At 45.1% G+C, this 15,993-nt stretch overlaps 1 protein-coding gene and 3 long non-coding RNA genes across 6 annotated transcripts in view; 1 reads left to right on the forward strand and 3 right to left on the reverse strand.

Annotated features, from left to right (window-relative positions):
* Positions 1–1,734: 1,734 nt before the first annotated feature.
* On the reverse strand, positions 1,735–6,536 carry LOC145429648 (uncharacterized). Its single transcript, XR_013909913.1, has 2 exons — positions 6,365–6,536; positions 1,735–1,993 (listed from the first exon to the last, which is right to left on the reverse strand). It is a non-coding gene; the product is annotated as an uncharacterized LOC145429648 (long non-coding RNA).
* LOC113025060 (zinc finger protein 277-like) lies at positions 5,772–11,530 on the forward strand. Of its 2 annotated transcripts, XM_026172442.2 has the most exons (12): positions 5,772–5,903; positions 6,424–6,637; positions 6,912–7,000; positions 7,114–7,196; positions 7,432–7,523; positions 8,226–8,336; positions 8,415–8,547; positions 8,672–8,739; positions 9,186–9,282; positions 10,328–10,370; positions 10,456–10,630; positions 10,825–11,530. In XM_026172442.2, exons 1-12 carry the CDS (start codon positions 5,876–5,878, stop codon positions 11,012–11,014), a joined length of 1,323 nt encoding a protein of 440 aa, XP_026028227.2. In that variant the 5' UTR covers positions 5,772–5,875; the 3' UTR covers positions 11,015–11,530. The 2 variants fall into 2 exon arrangements, with proteins under 2 accessions (XP_026028227.2, XP_080159480.1); XM_080303354.1 differs by lacking the exons at positions 8,415–8,547; positions 8,672–8,739.
* Positions 9,501–13,458, reverse strand: LOC145429647 (uncharacterized). The gene is made up of 2 exons (XR_013909912.1): positions 13,234–13,458; positions 9,501–11,746 (listed from the first exon to the last, which is right to left on the reverse strand). It is a non-coding gene; the product is annotated as an uncharacterized LOC145429647 (long non-coding RNA).
* A 461-nt stretch (positions 13,459–13,919) lies between these two features.
* The window catches only part of LOC145429643 (uncharacterized), a 29,235-nt gene continuing 27,161 nt past the window's right edge, over positions 13,920–15,993 (reverse strand). For both annotated transcript variants that reach the window (XR_013909907.1, XR_013909908.1), the window contains exon 3: positions 13,920–14,624. This is a non-coding gene — a long non-coding RNA (uncharacterized LOC145429643). The remainder of the gene's footprint in view (positions 14,625–15,993) is intronic.

Genomic DNA, 15,993 nt, shown 5'->3' on the forward strand with positions numbered 1-15,993 from the left:
TATTAGAGCACTTCGCTCTCGCTCTGCAGGCCTACTTGTTGTTCCTAGAGTATTTAAAAGTAGAATGGGAGGCAGAGCCTTCAGTTTTCAGGCCCCTCTTCTGTGGAACCAGCTTCCAGTTTGGATTCAGGAGACAGACACTATCTCTACTTTCAAGATTAGGCTTCAAACTTTCCTTTTTGCTAAAGCATATAGTTAGGGCTGGACCAGGTGACCCTGAATCCTCCCTTAGTTATGCTGCAATAGACGTAGGCTGCCGGGGGATTCCCATGATGCATTGAGTTTTTCTTCTTCACTCACTATGTATTAACAGACCTCTCTACACTGAATCATATCTGTTATTAACCTCTGTCTCTCTTCCACAGCATGTCTTTATCCTGTCTTCCTTCTCTCACCCCAACCAATCACAGCAGATGGCCCCGCCCCTCCCTGAGCCTGGTTCTGCTGGAGGTTTCTTCCTGTTAAAAGGGAGTTTTTCCTTCCCACTGTCGCCAAAGTGCTGCTCACATGTCATTGTTGGAGTTTCTCTTTTGTCTCTTTATTATCATAAGGTTCTTACTCTACAATATAAAGTACCTGGAGGCAACTGTTGTTGTTTTTTCTGTATAAATAAAAGTGAACTGAGTTGAATGTAATTTGGTTGAACAGGAAATTCACATCATGGATCTGGAGCAGCTGTGTGATGATGTCATGTCAACATGGACCAAAACCTCTGAGGGATGTTTCCAGAAACTTTTTAAATTTGTGCCACAAATGACTAAAGCAGAAGAGAGCTCAGACTCAGCTTCACTGTCATTCAGCCATTTGACATGATATGAATGAAAAACAGATTCTCTGTCCAGGACCTGGGTCTGAGCGACCCAGGGTCCATGAGCATTTATGACTCTTGTTATATGATATGTGTTTGTTTCTGCATTGTGCTGCTGTTCCTGTGTCTATGATGTTGGAGACCTCACCTGCTCAACCGCCTGCCATAACCACGCCACCATCACTTTACCTACCTGTTGCTGCTGCATCACCGTCCAATCTACCCCCAGTGGCTGCTACACCACCATCATTTCCACTGCCTGCAGCTGCCACACCAGCACGGCCTGCGTGTCACAAACCACCTGCAGTGCTTCGCCATGGGCCATCGGAGCTCTTACGTGGCTGGACCTACTACAAGGCTGTCATCAGATCACTGGCCGGCCACCAGAACTGCTATGCCACAGCTGCCAGACCTGTGGCAGGCCGCTCGAGCTGTTTTCCTGCCGTCACCGTCCATCGGGCCGGCTGCCAAAACTGTGGCAGAACTGTGGTTGATTTTTTCAGTTTTTTGGGGACTGTTTTGACAGCGCTGCTGGACGTGCGGTCGGACTTTGAAACCGTTGGGATTAGGGGCTCTGTTTGCTAGAGGATTTTGTTTTTGCACGGAGAGTGCGGAGACTCGGGAGCAGAATACAGACACTTGGGAGAAGGCGCGACACGGGAGTCGTGGGAGCGCACTGGAGATTTGTTGTGTGTTACATTTACTTCACTGTAAATCAACGCACTGTTTACTGCACAGAGTCCAGCATTTAGGTCCTTTCTCCCCCACAGTCTGCCACACAGACCGTGACATTCTCAGGTCTCAGTATTGCAGCATGCTACCAAACAACGAGTAAAACATTACAAATAACTACAATTAATAGAACAAGAAATTCTCAAAAATAAGTACTGAAATATGCAAAAACGTAAATAACAATCACAAATATATAATATTTATATTTGGTTCTTCTTTATTTTAATGACTATTTACAGATTTTCACTGGAGGCATCAAAACTATGGATGAACACATGGAATTAAACCCTCGGCCTTCTCTCAGCGAGCTTCATGCTGTAGTCACCTGACATGGTTTCACTTCACAGGTGTGTTAACTCCAAAGCTGGAATCCTGGAATTTCTTGCCTTCTGAATCTGGTTGGGACTAGAAGTCAGGGTGGCACGCAGTAGGGCTGCACGATATTAGGAAACCCTGCGATGTGCGATAACTGCGATCAATATTGCGATAACGATATGACTTACGATAAAATAAATAGCAAAACAAACAAAAAACCCCGACCACATAATTTCCGTTTTACTGCAACAGTTTTATTTAAAGAAAGCTGCCGTATTAGCAGTGTAACAACAAAGTGCACTTTAACATTGAAACATTGCCCCCATAAAAATTTTTGGGTCTTCTTTAAGATCCCAGCTGGCCAGCACCTCACGTAATACACGGGTTATATTTTCACTAGTGTGAGAGTTTGGAAAACACACAGTCTCTAGACACCGTGTTTTCAGTTCAAAGTCTTCGGTGAGGAAGAGCACTGTGAAACTCATATATGGCTCCGTTGTACGACTTGATCATAGGTCTGTAGCATAGTTTTCAGCTTGGCTCAGTTCAAATGTGACGGTCTTGTGTAGGGCTGGGTATCGTCCATGATTTCTAGAATCGATTCGAATCCGATTCACAAGGTCCTGAATCGATTCGATACACGATTCGATTCAATTTGATTCGATTCGATTTAAATCTGGGAAATTTTGCCTCAGTCAGATTATAATTCAGATCAGTACATTTACATATTTTTGTATCTATAAAAAGGAAGCTGACACACGCAAGACTTTATCACAGGTGTGAGCGTCACAGCAGAGGCCTTTGTGTCAAAGTAGCTGAAGATAAAACACAGAAACACATGAAGGTGGTTTTCCTGGCCTGGATTTTATAAAAATATTCTGCAGTACATCAAAAACGAAAGAAAACCATTAACCAGCTTATGAACATTGTCTCTGAAGTTACAGCGGTTTTATTAGAGACAGCGTTTTGCATAATTTTAAAAAGTTTACATTTGTTCAGAAGCCTATTGAACGGCAGAAATTAGGTTTTCTCTTTGGAAGTAAGTAAAAAAAAACATCGGCCGACAGGCTGTAAACAACAGTAGACTTGTGCGTAACAACCAAGCTAATAATGCAGAAAACAGATTTCGGGGACAGACGGGAAACTGTTCTTGAAGTACAGAGAGAGAGAGAGAGCTGTGCATGAAGTGTGATTTTATCCTGGTGGAAGCAAAACAGCAACAGTCAGAGTGAATCCATGACGATGTTTATGTGAAGCGTTTGGATCTTCTTTTGCTGCTGGTTCGGTCAATATTGTTTGGAGAGAGATCAAACTAACAGCTTTAGAATCTGTGCAAAAACGGCGTGAACACAAAGCTCGGACCCGCCGAAACATCAGAATCAGCGAGCTGTCGGCTTTCAGCCCCGAGCGTGTCCGTGCCGTCGGGTGAGAAAGTCACATCTCACTGATCCTGATCCGTCGGCGTTTTGTGTTTACGTCTCTGTGCAGAATCTGTGTTCCTGCTCTCATTCACTGTTTTAAATGTTTGGTGGTTGTCAAAATTTTGTGAAGTTTCACCTGAGATTCTGGAATTTCAGGCAAAATACATTTATATTAAAAAAATCAATTCAGGATTTTAATGAATCGATATCACGTTATCCAAGCCAGAATCGATATTAATCGATGAATCGATTATTAAAACCCACCCTAGTCTTGCGGCATGTTTCGTACATTTGTGGAATGGCGACATGGGAAAAGTAGTTTCCTGAGGGGATGCGGTATCTCCGGTCCACTTTATGTATCAGACTGGTGAAGCCCTCCCTGCTAACTGTATTTATAGGCATCATGTCTTTGTCAAAAAATGTGTAATGGCCTCTGTTATTTCTTTGTAGCGCTTCCACGTTTTCTCATAAGGAGTTCCACTTGAAAAACTCGGATGCAGAGACGGCCGTTGGACTGCGGGGCTCTTTGTCTTAACATTAGCAACATTAGCTAGCCCTGTCTTTCTGGAACTCTTCAAACAGTTCTCTGTGGTCGTGTTGAAGATGATGGTGGAGTCGTGTTTCCTCTGGTGGTTGCCACGAGTGTCCGGCAAGTTTTGCAGAGCACCTGTGTTTGGAGAACGTCGTCTTTACCAAATCCAAAGTACCTCCAAATAAGCGAGGTACTATTTTTTAGCCACGAGTTCATAGTCAGTAGCGTTCTCGTCATGCGTCTCGCTCTCAGCCATTACAACTCCGACTCGTCGCTGCAGCGTTGTTCGCTCCCCACCTACATAGGAGGCGGGCCTCTAATCCATTTGATTGGTTAATGCCGTGAAGGGCTCTGTTCGACTGGTCAAATGTGTAAAGGGGTTTCTTTGATTGGCAAATTCTTTAAAGCATGTGCGTAAACATTTTAAGGTACCCAATTATCGCGGTTTGCGCCGTCTTTTGCAATGGGCCCATCGCACAGGCTGATATTGCGATGACAATAAATTTTTTATTTATTGTGCAGGCCTAGTACACAGCTGACAGCTCTATTTGACAACTGTTAGAATTCATATTATGGCAAGAACCAATCAGCGAAGGAAACAACAGTCTGTCATTTCTTTAAGAACTGAAGGTCAGTCAATCCAGGAAATTGCAAAAACTTCACAAAAACCATAAAGCGCTACAAAGAAACTGGCTCACACGAGGACCGCCCCAGGAAAGCAAGAGCCAGAGTCCCCTCTGCTGCTGAGGATACATTCATCCACCAGCCTCAGAAATCACAAGTTAACAGCTACTCAGATCAGAGCGCAGATAAATGCCACATAGAGCTCCAGTAACAGACACACTCTACATCAGCTGTTCAGAGGAGACTGTGTGAATCAGGCCTTTATGGTCAAATAGCAAGCAGAGGAGATTAGTTTGGGCCAAGAAACACAGGGAATGGACATTAGACCATCTGTGCTTTGGTGTGATGAGTCCAAATTTGAGATCTTTGGTTCCACAAAGGTGAACGATGGTCTCTACATGCATGGTTCCCACCATGAAGCATGGAGAAGGAGTGTCTGGTAGTGTGTGCGCCAGTGAACATGAACTTTTAAAACTCAAAATATTTTTTTATATACTGGTTAAAAGTGTTTGTGAAATACTTTGTTCTTTATGCTGGACTAACAAACTGCAGTCACAAAGACTGACTGTGAGCACTTTTCGGTGATTACAGAGTCATAATAACGTGTCATATATGAGATTATCACCATGGCATGACATCACATCATGTATGTATTTGCAATATTTAAAAAAAACAGCTGACAGTGTGTTTTCATATTTTCATTCTGTGCTTAAAGGGAGAAAGGTTTATTATTTCTGCAGTATTGCTGTCATTGCTTTTATCTATAGTTTTTTTGTTGTTGTTGAGAATAACAGAGTGAGTCAGACTGCAGGATGAACACTGAGCTGTTTGTGCCCCCCAGTGGTCTTTGACCACAACGTGCTTCCAGTGAATTCCCGAATCCAAGCTGTGTGTCATCAGCAGCCACTCCACCTTAAAACTGACTTCACGTATAAAACTTGGGTCATTTATTTAAGAATTTGCACCATATCCAGCCTTCTTGTGCCCCCCTGTACAGAAACTCAAATGTTATTTTCAGACTTTTATTTTAGGGAGCCTTACACCTGTACACATGGTACACATTCACAAATAACGTTTCATTTAAAAATTTGTAATAGAGGGGAGGACACATATGCTAATGTAATGTTAATAAATGGGGATTTATGAACACTAAACTTTCATGTTCAGAGAACACGCTCAGGTATATCTTGAGGATCTGAGTGTTCATGTGATTTATATTCTTTGCTATATATATGCAACAACGTCCAACGTTACATGTTAGTCAACTTCATTCACATTAATTAACCTTCAGCTATCGAAACTTGAGTTTTTATATTTCCTTGAACCACTTGAATGCACCTTTTCTAATTCGTGTTTTACCGGGGGTCCGCGAAGGCGCTTCGTTGGCATTTTACGGCCTCCGATTGGTTCGATTTGTGTTATTTGCACCACGTGACACCAGACATGGCCGCCAGCGAGCCGAGTAAAGACGGTAAGTGTGACCTTTTAAACGTGTCCGCGGCTTTAATGCTGATATCTGGTGGTCTGCGTGCAAAGGTTTGGGTGTCGGTGACTCTCCGAGTCTGTGGGAATCCACAATCAGCAGAAAAAAGGCTAAAAAAAATCAGAAAAGCAGGCGGGAACCCGCCCGGCTAAGCTAGCAGGCTAGGAAATAGCTGGGCTGCTAACTGTGATTATACAGCAATCTCTATATTCAGTCAGTACTCAGTCTGACAGCTGTGAAGTTTATTCAGGATTTAACAGCGTGTAAAGTCTGAGTTCGATTAATGAGTTATTTAATTCATTAATTTATTTATTTTTTTACTTTTAGATCATAGTTTTGTCCCCACGGGTGATGAAAATAATTGTATACAGACAGATTTTTGTAGATCAGAGGGAAATGCTTCTTCATGCCAGGCTGTACATTCTCGCTTCCGCTTGGTTTTGACTCACCTGGTCTGGAGTAGAGTGTGTGTGGTATATAAGGTGTAGTCTCTCTTCTGCTTTCTCAGGTAAGGACAGCATTCTGGAGCCGCTGTGTTTCCCCGATCAGCCGGCTGACACCTCCAGCCCTCCCGGTGTTCAATGTCCCGGCTCCGAGCCGCTGGTCTGCCTGTTCTGCTCTGAGTCCGTCCCACCGCCGCGGAAAGACGTCCTCCTCAGACACCTGCTGATGGAGCACAAGCTTGTCATCGCCGACGTCAAACTCATCGCAGACGTCCCAAAGTACGAGCCACACATGCTCCGGCTCACTCGTTTAACTCTCGGGAACACGTTTGGATGTTTTTAGCATTTGGAACTCGATCATTTCACCAAAGACTTCCTGTAATTATTTGGGGTGATGGGGGGAAACCCTTACCTTACAAGTATAAATATATACAACAAGTCCAGCATGTCCACGCCTGTTAGTGTGCTGCTTTTATGAACCGTGACGAAGTGTTTCTGTGCGCCGGTAAACCTGGCTGTGAGTCGGTTTTTACTGACGAGTTTCCTCCATCAGGTACTTGCTGTACTGGAAGGGCAGATTCCTCGAGCAGCCGCTCACAGATTTCTGCAGCGTCATCAAAACCAACTCCACGGGCCCAGTCGGTGAGTTCACTCAAACCCACAGAGGACCTGACCTTTCAAAGTGAACCACGAACACTTCCTCCAGCTCTGATTAATGACTCATTAAAAACTCTTCTTCCTCGCTGACCTGACAGAGAAGCAGGAGGACTACTTCCTGCTGTGTGACGTCCTTCCAGAAGACAGAGTCCTCCGAGAGAAGCTGCAGCAGAAACGACTGGTGAGGAGACGTGACACTCGGAGCATCCTGAGTGAATCTTGTGCTGCTGGAAGTTTCGTTTCTTTTAAACTTTATTTTGAGGCAAAGTCTGAAAATCAGGAAAAATCAGAAAAATTGCAGATTTGAGTGATTTGACACGCTTTGTGTCGTTGTAACCTCTGCACTTTAAATATCTGAGCACTCTGAGGTAGTTTTCTGAAGAATTCCTCTGAGCTCTTCTTCTGTGCTCCCACAGGAGGAGGTCCTGGAGCAGCAGCAGAAGGAGCGAGACGACAGCAGCTTCCATCGTCTCTGCATGTTCTGCAGCGAAGAGTTCACGGGAAACAGGTAAAGCGCCGCGGGATTCCCATCAGTCCTGGAAACCTCATGTGTGTTAGATGAAAGCAGACAGAAGGTAGAGCTTCCTGAAATCGTGTGACTAAAAGCTTCTTTGCTTCCTGTAGTCATCTCTTATGATCCAACCCCCAAAAAGCTGCTTTTTACGCATAATTCCATAAACATCATTCAGTGACATGTCTGAGCCTGAACCAAGAAGCTGATCTGAGACCAGTGCAGCTCCTCACCCTTCTTCCTCTCCTGCTAAGGGTCAGGTCTGAGACCTGTGCAGGTGTGCGCTGGTTCATGAATGGCATGAAGGTGTGACTCACTGGTGTTTACCACAGTTCTTGTGTGGATCTGTGTCTTACCTCCAGTTAAGCTTCCATCCATCCATTTTCAGTCACTGTGTTGGTTCGCAGATGCTCGGCCTCCCTCTGCACAGCCACCACCTCCAGCTCCTTGCGGGAGGACGCCGAGAGACATAACCCGCGTCCGCTCCGGGTCTCCTCACATTTGGACATGCAGCGGCCCATGGCGAGAGAGGCTGCTTCCCTCTGTCTGCCACTATGGCACGCTGCGTGGATCTTGAAGTCTTGTCCAAATGGGAACTTCTGGACGAAGACCAAAGGACTGCAGCGCAGTGCTAACAGTGATGATGTCAGCTGATGTTTTCTTTTGTTTATTAAAAATGGCTCCACGTGCTGTTTCCAGGTCGTCTCTGCTGAACCACATGGCCAGAGAGCATTCCTTCAGCATCGGACTGCCGGACAACATCGTCTACTGCAGCGAGTTCCTCGACACGCTGCAGGACAAACTGGACAGGTACGCTAATCGTTGCTTTTTATTCACAGCGTTAAGTTTTGTTTCGCGCGCCTTTTCATTTTGCTCCCCTCGCTTCAGTCTGCAGTGTCTGTACTGCGAGAAAACGTTTCGAGATAAAACCACGCTGAAGGATCACATGAGGAAAAAAGCTCACCGCCGCATCAACGCCAAAAACCACGAGTACGACCGCTTCTACGTCATCAACTACCTGGTAAAACCCAGCGACACACTCGCCACACGCTTCCACGTCAGGATAAACGAAGCAGTTCTGTAGAAGCAAACGTACGACCTGAATGTATTGTTCCGATTTTAAAGCGTCCCTCCTGTCCTGTCAGGAACTGGGAAAAACGTGGGAGGAGGTGCAAAGCGAAGATGACCGTGAGCTGGCGGATGATGAGGATGAGTAAGTATCCTCATGTAGCTCTGTGAGGACGGCATTAACTAAAGTGTCCTGATGCATGTCATACACACTGCTCTGTGTCGTGTTAAAGGCAAAAACCGGGCCGGGCTGCACTTGCATGTAATACCAGCTTTTACCACCAGATGGTGCAGTTAGTGGGTGTAACGTTTATTTTAAACCAACACGACATCACCAGTCCGAGCACGCTTGATCTCCAGCGCTAACCAGGTGCTGTGAGCTCAGGGTAGCTGTGGATCAGGAGGTGCAGCGAAAGGTTGGAGGTTTGATCCCCGGCTCGATCCCAGATACTGAACCTTGGATTGTCCCTCCTGATAATATTCTTATTTACTGTGTCAGCCTGGATGCAAAAGTTTCAATCAAGTCCACTTCCTAGTCCTCCTCTGATCCTGTGTAAATGTCTGCTCGTGTCATCTCTGTATCGTCCGCAGTGATTGGTCGGACTGGCAGGCTCATCCGGTCTCTGCAGTGTGTCTGTTCTGTGATCACCAATCGGAGACGTTGGAGCAGATCTACGCGCATATGAAGGTACGGGAACGTAGAAGTTTCAGAGAAGGAAAATATCGTTTTCTGCTTTTCATCCCTGAAACGATTCTGCAAAGGCTTCTGGGAGAACGGAGACAGTGCACACTAACAGGAAACGATCTGCTTCCTGAGGTCTCTGCAAACATATGAATCCATCGTTCGCACAAAACATGGATTTTACTCAGAAAGTGCCCTCACACACAGACGGACCGAAGCTGAAGAGCTTTTAAAATGAAGCGCCTTTTATTTTGAAAAGTTTCCAAATAAATACATGATTGTCAAAACTTTAACGAGCAAATAAAAATGTTTCCTCGTTGTTGGGTCTGTTTCCACATGCCCCGCTAGTTTAGAGACTTATTCATCATGAAGGAAACAAGACATAACAGAACATCTTCAACCGGTTTTTCACTCGCTAACGAGGGAAGTCTTTGGTCAAGAACCAGCTCTTGGAGCCCACGCCCCTGTCCTGTCTCAGGCCCGAAGTCCTTCAAAGAGCAGCTTCCCCCGTAGCTATTTATTGACATGGCAGTTACAATACACAATACAACACAAGCACCTCCCACTGTAAAACCCCCCAATGGTTCTAAGACAAGGCTCTGTGTGTGTGTGTGTGTGTGTGTGTGTGTGTGTCATAAAAGCAGGAAGCTCACAACAGATCTGTCAGGATGCAGCTGCAATAAAAGCTCCCCCAGCACAGAGTGGCTGGAGAGGTCAGAGACAAAGGAACGTCTTGATCCTATAGGTTGAACTCAGACCGTACAAATTTAAGAAACACGATGACAACATTCAACAATTAGACTTAACACTCGTGAACAATAAATAAATCTAGGATTGGACGTCGACTGCAGTCCGATTTTGTCGTTGATTAAACGTTCTGGTTTAAAGTCAGAACCAGTTTCCCAAACGTGACTCTAAGTTTGTGCTCACGAGTGACGAGTTTACCTGAGAGGCAGAAAAGTTTCTCTCTGCTTTCTGGTTTTGTCATTTATGAAGTCTGTAACGGGCGTCGCGTGCGTGACCCTGACATCTTTCTGTTTTGTGTTTGCAGGAGGCTCACGGCTTCGACCTCCACCTCCTTAAGACCGAGCTCAGTGGGTGAAATCGCCGTGGTAATTCGAGCGCAGTTTGCTTCTATTTCTTCCTTCTGAGTGTTTCTAATGTTCTGTCCTCCCTCAGACCTCAAGTTCTACCAGCAGGTCAAACTGGTGAACTTCATCCGGCGGCAGATCCATCAGAGCCGCTGCTACGGCTGCACGCGGATGTTCGACTGCCGGGCGGACGCCCTGCGTCACATCGCGGCTGAAGGTCACGTGATGAAACTGCCAGAGATGTCCGCCTGGGACCAGCCGCAGTAGGTTTAACGAAGCGCCTGCAGAATTAACCAATGAGAGCGCGGGCTTTAAAGCTGGCGTACAGCTGCTGATGAACGTGGTCAACGCCACAGATGTTTACACTTCATTTGGAGTATTTTTATCAGCTGAGGAAAATGGCGTCCTTTTTGGGACTAATTTGAGCCTGAGCACTAAACGTCGTCTCGCTCCGCAGGTATTACTTCCCCACGTACGAGAACGACGCTCTCCTGTGCACGCTCTCTGACAGCGAGGAAGGCGACGGTGACGAGGAGCATCGCGGCGAGGAGATCCCGGTCATCGCGGAGGACATCTCTAACCTGAGAGCGCTGAAACAGTCCAGTGTCCTCAAGCAGCTGCTGAAGGAGCGAGGAGGCAGCAGCTAGGACCACAGACGGACACGTGTCATACGTTTGACTCAAAGGCGTCTCTGACGTCGGCTGAGCTCAGCTCATGGTGACCACATGCCACATGGCTGGAACGCAGCGGCACGGGTTTGAGTCCGGCCCTTTCCCTCTCAACTATTTCCTGTACGTCTCTACTTAGTAAAGATAAGAAAGGCAAAAGAAGAGTCCTCTCCACAGCTGGACACGCGGACGCCATGATGTCCGCTGAAACGTAATTGCTCTGCCTCGTGCAATGAAGCTGAAACATGCGTTTTCTTGAATATGAATTTTAGTACTCGAGTAAAAATGATTTTCTTTTGTAACTTGTAACTGAGCTGGATTCAGTGCTGTGGTGGACGAGCTCATCGTCAAGATGAGACGAGAGACTCTTTATTGTCATTGCACAGTCACACTTAGAACAACAGCACTACACAATTGCAAACTGTCCCGCGTCGGCACTACGCACAACACAAACAACACAACACAGGAACTTAATAAATGAAAAGAATGAGTGTATGTTTTACTGCACATTGTTGTTATTATTGTTGTTGTTGTCCCCTCAGAAAGCCCAGGGACGTCTCGTGCCTGAAACATCTGTCCTATTTGGTGTTTCTGTTGTTTTTCTGCATCGCTTTGCTGAGCGACACCTGCCGTATGGTGGAGCCGAACTGCAGCGCTCAGAGTTTTCACCGCGTCCTTCGCGTCCAGGCTCACGTTCACGAACATGCAGCACTGAGGAGAGAAACGAGAGGTCGCTGCAGGAACTCACTGCTGTCAAACTTCCTGTTTTATCCTCATTTCGTACTCTGGCAGGCTGTAGGACATTTTGGACAATCTATAATCTTCTAACACAAAAACATACAAGTGTTCACTGAAGTAAACACACAGAGCAGTAGCAGATTTTTTTTAAGTGTTTTATTTATTTTCATTTGCTGCTAACTGCTCTTTGTTCATTTGTAGTTTTTGTAGTAGGAAGAACTACAAAATCTACAAATAAACAAAGAGCAGTTAGCAAATGTAGTGCTCTCCACTATGTGAAGCCCTCACATGAATTTTTAGATTTTTCAGTTTAAGCCAATTAAATGAAATCCAAAAATTCAGCCCCAACAATCAAATGATCCCCTATGAGCAAGCACTCTGGCAACGGTGGAGAGGAAAAACTCCCTTTTAACAGGAAGAAACCTCTGGCAGAACCAGGCTCAGGGAGGGGCGGTCTTCTGCCATGACTGGTTGGGGGGTGAGGGGCAAAATTAAATAAAACATAAAGGAGAGCACAGCATATTTATGACAGGTCGGTGGACTGTGGCTCGAGTTCAAAAGATGCTCGAATTCCGCCTGAGGTGGTATGGACACCTCACTCTTGTTCCCGTACCGCTGGGCGCTGAAGATTTTCCACAGTTTGTCTGAGTTCTGCCATCTCTTGCCTGAGTTGTGTGTTTTCTCGACAGAGTCGTGTGTTTTTTTGAATGTGTCGTGTGACATTGTTACTGAGTTCTATGTGTTCTTTACTGAGTTCTATGTAGTTTTCACTGAGTTGTGCGTTTTCTAGATTGAGTTGTGCGTTTTCTAGCTCGAGTTGTGCGTTTTCTTGACCGAGTTGTGTGTTTTCTCGACCGAGTCGTGTGTTTTCTTGAGTGTGTCGTGTGACATCGTGACTGAAGTCTATGCACATTTCATTGACTCGTGCGAGTTCTTTGGTGAGTCGTGCGTTTTCTTTCCTGAGCTGTGCGTTTTGATGACGGAGTTCGTCTCTCGTACGCTCCAGTTGGTCTAACGGATCTGCTCTTGCCTGTGACATTTTTGTAAAGGTTTAAGGCTGAAGGGTGTCAAAGGGTAGCTGTGTCTCAAACAACTGTCTCTTTCTGCTGTAAACTGTTGAACGAGCTCCTATTTATAGACTCGGTGGGCGTGGCAGAGAATGCGATGTCGCTGTGACAAAACAATGATCCTTTGATCTTCTCAAAGGATCATTGTGATGTCGCCGTGACGTCACGATGATCGTTCGAGAAGATCAAAGGAGCGCTGTGGATCATTCTGCGCATGCTCAGATCAATGAACGGGAGAATTATTTGTAAATACTTTGCTAGCTAACAAAGGTGCTTTTAGCAACAGCTGGTGGTGGTTCGTCGCTATCAACCCTTAAACTCGTGAACTGGCTCTCTAGCTTTTCGATTGCTGCTGTTGTCTATCACATATGTATTATTTGGAACCCAGCTTACCTGTAAAAACAGACACACAGCAGGTAACAGGAACTACTCGGTGCGCCAGCTCGGCACCACTAGGCCGTGTCCCAATTCAGGGTCTGCACGCTTGAAGTACGCGCACTACGCACGGTGCGTACTATAAGTATGAGAAGTGCGGAAGTGAGAGGCTTGTGAAATAGGACGGTCTTGCCTTCGTCGCGCTGCTCAGGTTGCCTAGCAACCATGATACTAACCGCGAGAAACGTGTCATACAGCTTTGTGTGACAGAAACGAAGGAGAACATGTTTTGTTCATTTGAGACCAAAGGACCGTAAAACATGATTGTTGGGCTTCATTCCTGTGCTGAACAGTCATTTAAGATTAGCTAGTAAATAACAATTAGCTGATGTTGGTCATGAGACTAAAGTCATCTCACTGTGGTAATGTAAATATAATATGGCCAATATTAAAGTTATAGTCAGATTATTATGATATATTACAGCAGTGAGCTTGAACAGTTGTTTATATGTCCTATCACCTTAAATCTTCACTCAAAGACGAGTATCTGTGAGTGTGTATACAGATGTGTTATATATAAGAGACAAATATTGTTCGTTTAATACGTTGGCATTATTACATTTGGCTCAATGCTTACATATGTGTATAAAGCAAATGTACGAGCTGTGATAACTGTGTCTGATAGAATGAAGAGTAGACTGATATATGAAATATTCCTTTATTGGGTGAGAAAAATCAGACCATGTCATAACTGCTGTAAGTCACACAGAATAGACATCAGAGCCTTAAACAGGCTGACGTCTGCTAAATGGGTCAAACTGGGCAGAAAGTCTACAAACACATAACATCCTTATAGAATATGATGTAACACTATAGATCAACTTAGCTCAGAATATATAAAGCATATAAACAGTTACAGCAATATGATGCAACAAACACAGCAGCTACTGATCCAAAATCCTCAAAGCTTCATAGAACTGAAACCAACATTTATTTTAGCTCCATTCTGCTGCTGATACAGACTTTAGGTTTCTGAACATTAAACTTGTTGCTGCCTTTCATGGTGTGTAACTTGAAGGCCCTGAGTACTCTGAGTACTTTCTCCCACACTGGAAACACTGGGATGATCACATTATGTGAACATTACCTAATAAGACTGATTCAGCACAGACAGTTCTGTTAAACTTTCCTAGCAGTCCTTCACAAACAGGGAACAGTCTGTCTATTCTCTCCATCTGTCAGCTGCTGCTGGCTCTTCCTCCTCCTCTTCCTCACACACTGCCGAGTTTGTCCTGGTGGATCATCAGGGCTGCAAAGCCTCACAGATGATGTGCAGCAGTGGGTCCCTCAGTCTGTCCTCACTCTGGACACTTGCAGTCGTCACACATGGACATCAAATGTGTGATAAGCTGCAGGATTCAGACACAAGTGTAACTTATAAACACATGTTCATACTTTTATTCCACAATCAGAGAGAAAGAAACAGAGAGAGAGTGCAGGACAGACAGACAGGTGACAGTCTCAGGTGTACACACTGCTACACAACAGCACAGAGAAGCAGGATTTAGTGTTTGTGTTATTACGAGTGTAAACAAGAAGAGTTCCAGATGGTGCAGTGGACACATGTGTGACTGCTGTGATTAAAGCATCTTTCTTTCAGCTTAACGAGTGAACCGTCAGCTCGTTCAAACACACGTTAAAGTCCGTTTGGCTCGACACCACCGAACAGAGGCAGCAATATAACACAGCTCACATTAACAGTGCAGTGGATCCTGCTTGTGCCGTGATATTCAGGACTGCAAACCGAGCAGCATCACTGACTTTCAGCTTGTTGTGTTTGTGGATATATGACTGACTTTAATTATCCACAAAATCATCAGATTCTCTGCAAGATTAAGGTCGACTATATATATATTTATATATGGGGCGATCGTGGCTCGACCCTATATTATCACGCCCAAACCTCGCAATAATAGCGGTGTAACAACTTGTTCTTTGTGACAAGATAAACATGTCTCCTATACAAGATAAACACACCTTTACAATATTGACCACAGAAATGTACAATCAAGAACATTTTAACTGCTGGAACCATCTATTAAACTTCTTTATACATAAGCCATTTCTGTGACACTTACAGTATGTCTCTACCAGCTTTGCACATCTACAGACTGAAATCCTTGCGCATTCTTCTTTGCAAAACAGCTCCACAACTGCTCTGTGATGGCCTCAGAGGAGAATATTGGGAGCAACAACACCATGAAGTCCAAAGAACACCCCAGACAGGTCAAGGATAAAATTATTGAGAAATTTAAAGCAGGCTTAGGCTACAAAAAGATTTCCCAAGCCTTGAACATCCCACGGAGCACTGTTCAAGCCATCATTCAGAAATGGAAGGAGTATGGCACAACTGTAAACCTACCAAGACAAGGCCGTCCACCTAAACTCACAGGCCGAACAAGGAGAGCGCTGATCAGAAATGCAGCCAAGAGGCCCATGGTGACTCTGGACGAGCTGCAGAGATCTACAGCTCAGGTGGGGGAATCTGTCCATAGGACAACTATTAGTCGTGCACTGCACAAAGTTGGCCTTTATGGAAGAGTGGCAAGAAGAAAGCCATTGTTAACAGAAAACCATAAGAAGTCCCGTTTGCAGTTTGCCCCAAGCCATGTGGGGACACAGCAAACATGTGGAAGAAGCTGCTCTGGTCAGATGAGACCAAAATGCAAAACGCTGTGTGTGGAAAACTAACACTGCACATCACTCTGAACACACCAT

Source organism: Astatotilapia calliptera, chromosome 7, assembly GCF_964374335.1.
Source record: "Astatotilapia calliptera chromosome 7, fAstCal68.1, whole genome shotgun sequence".
NCBI lineage: Eukaryota > Metazoa > Chordata > Actinopteri > Cichliformes > Cichlidae > Astatotilapia > Astatotilapia calliptera.

What these genes read in the sequence shown, in the direction of transcription:
- LOC113025060 (XM_026172442.2), top strand. Translation starts at nt 5,876, where the DNA reads ATGGCCGCCAGCGAGCCGAGTAAAGACG. An exon ending in CAGCGAGCCGAGTAAAGACG is followed by an intron (nt 5,904 to 6,423) that starts GTAAGTGTGACC and finishes CTGCTTTCTCAG; the next exon opens with GTAAGGACAGCATTCTGGAG. An exon ending in AGCTGCAGCAGAAACGACTG is followed by an intron (nt 7,197 to 7,431) that starts GTGAGGAGACGT and finishes GTGCTCCCACAG; the next exon opens with GAGGAGGTCCTGGAGCAGCA.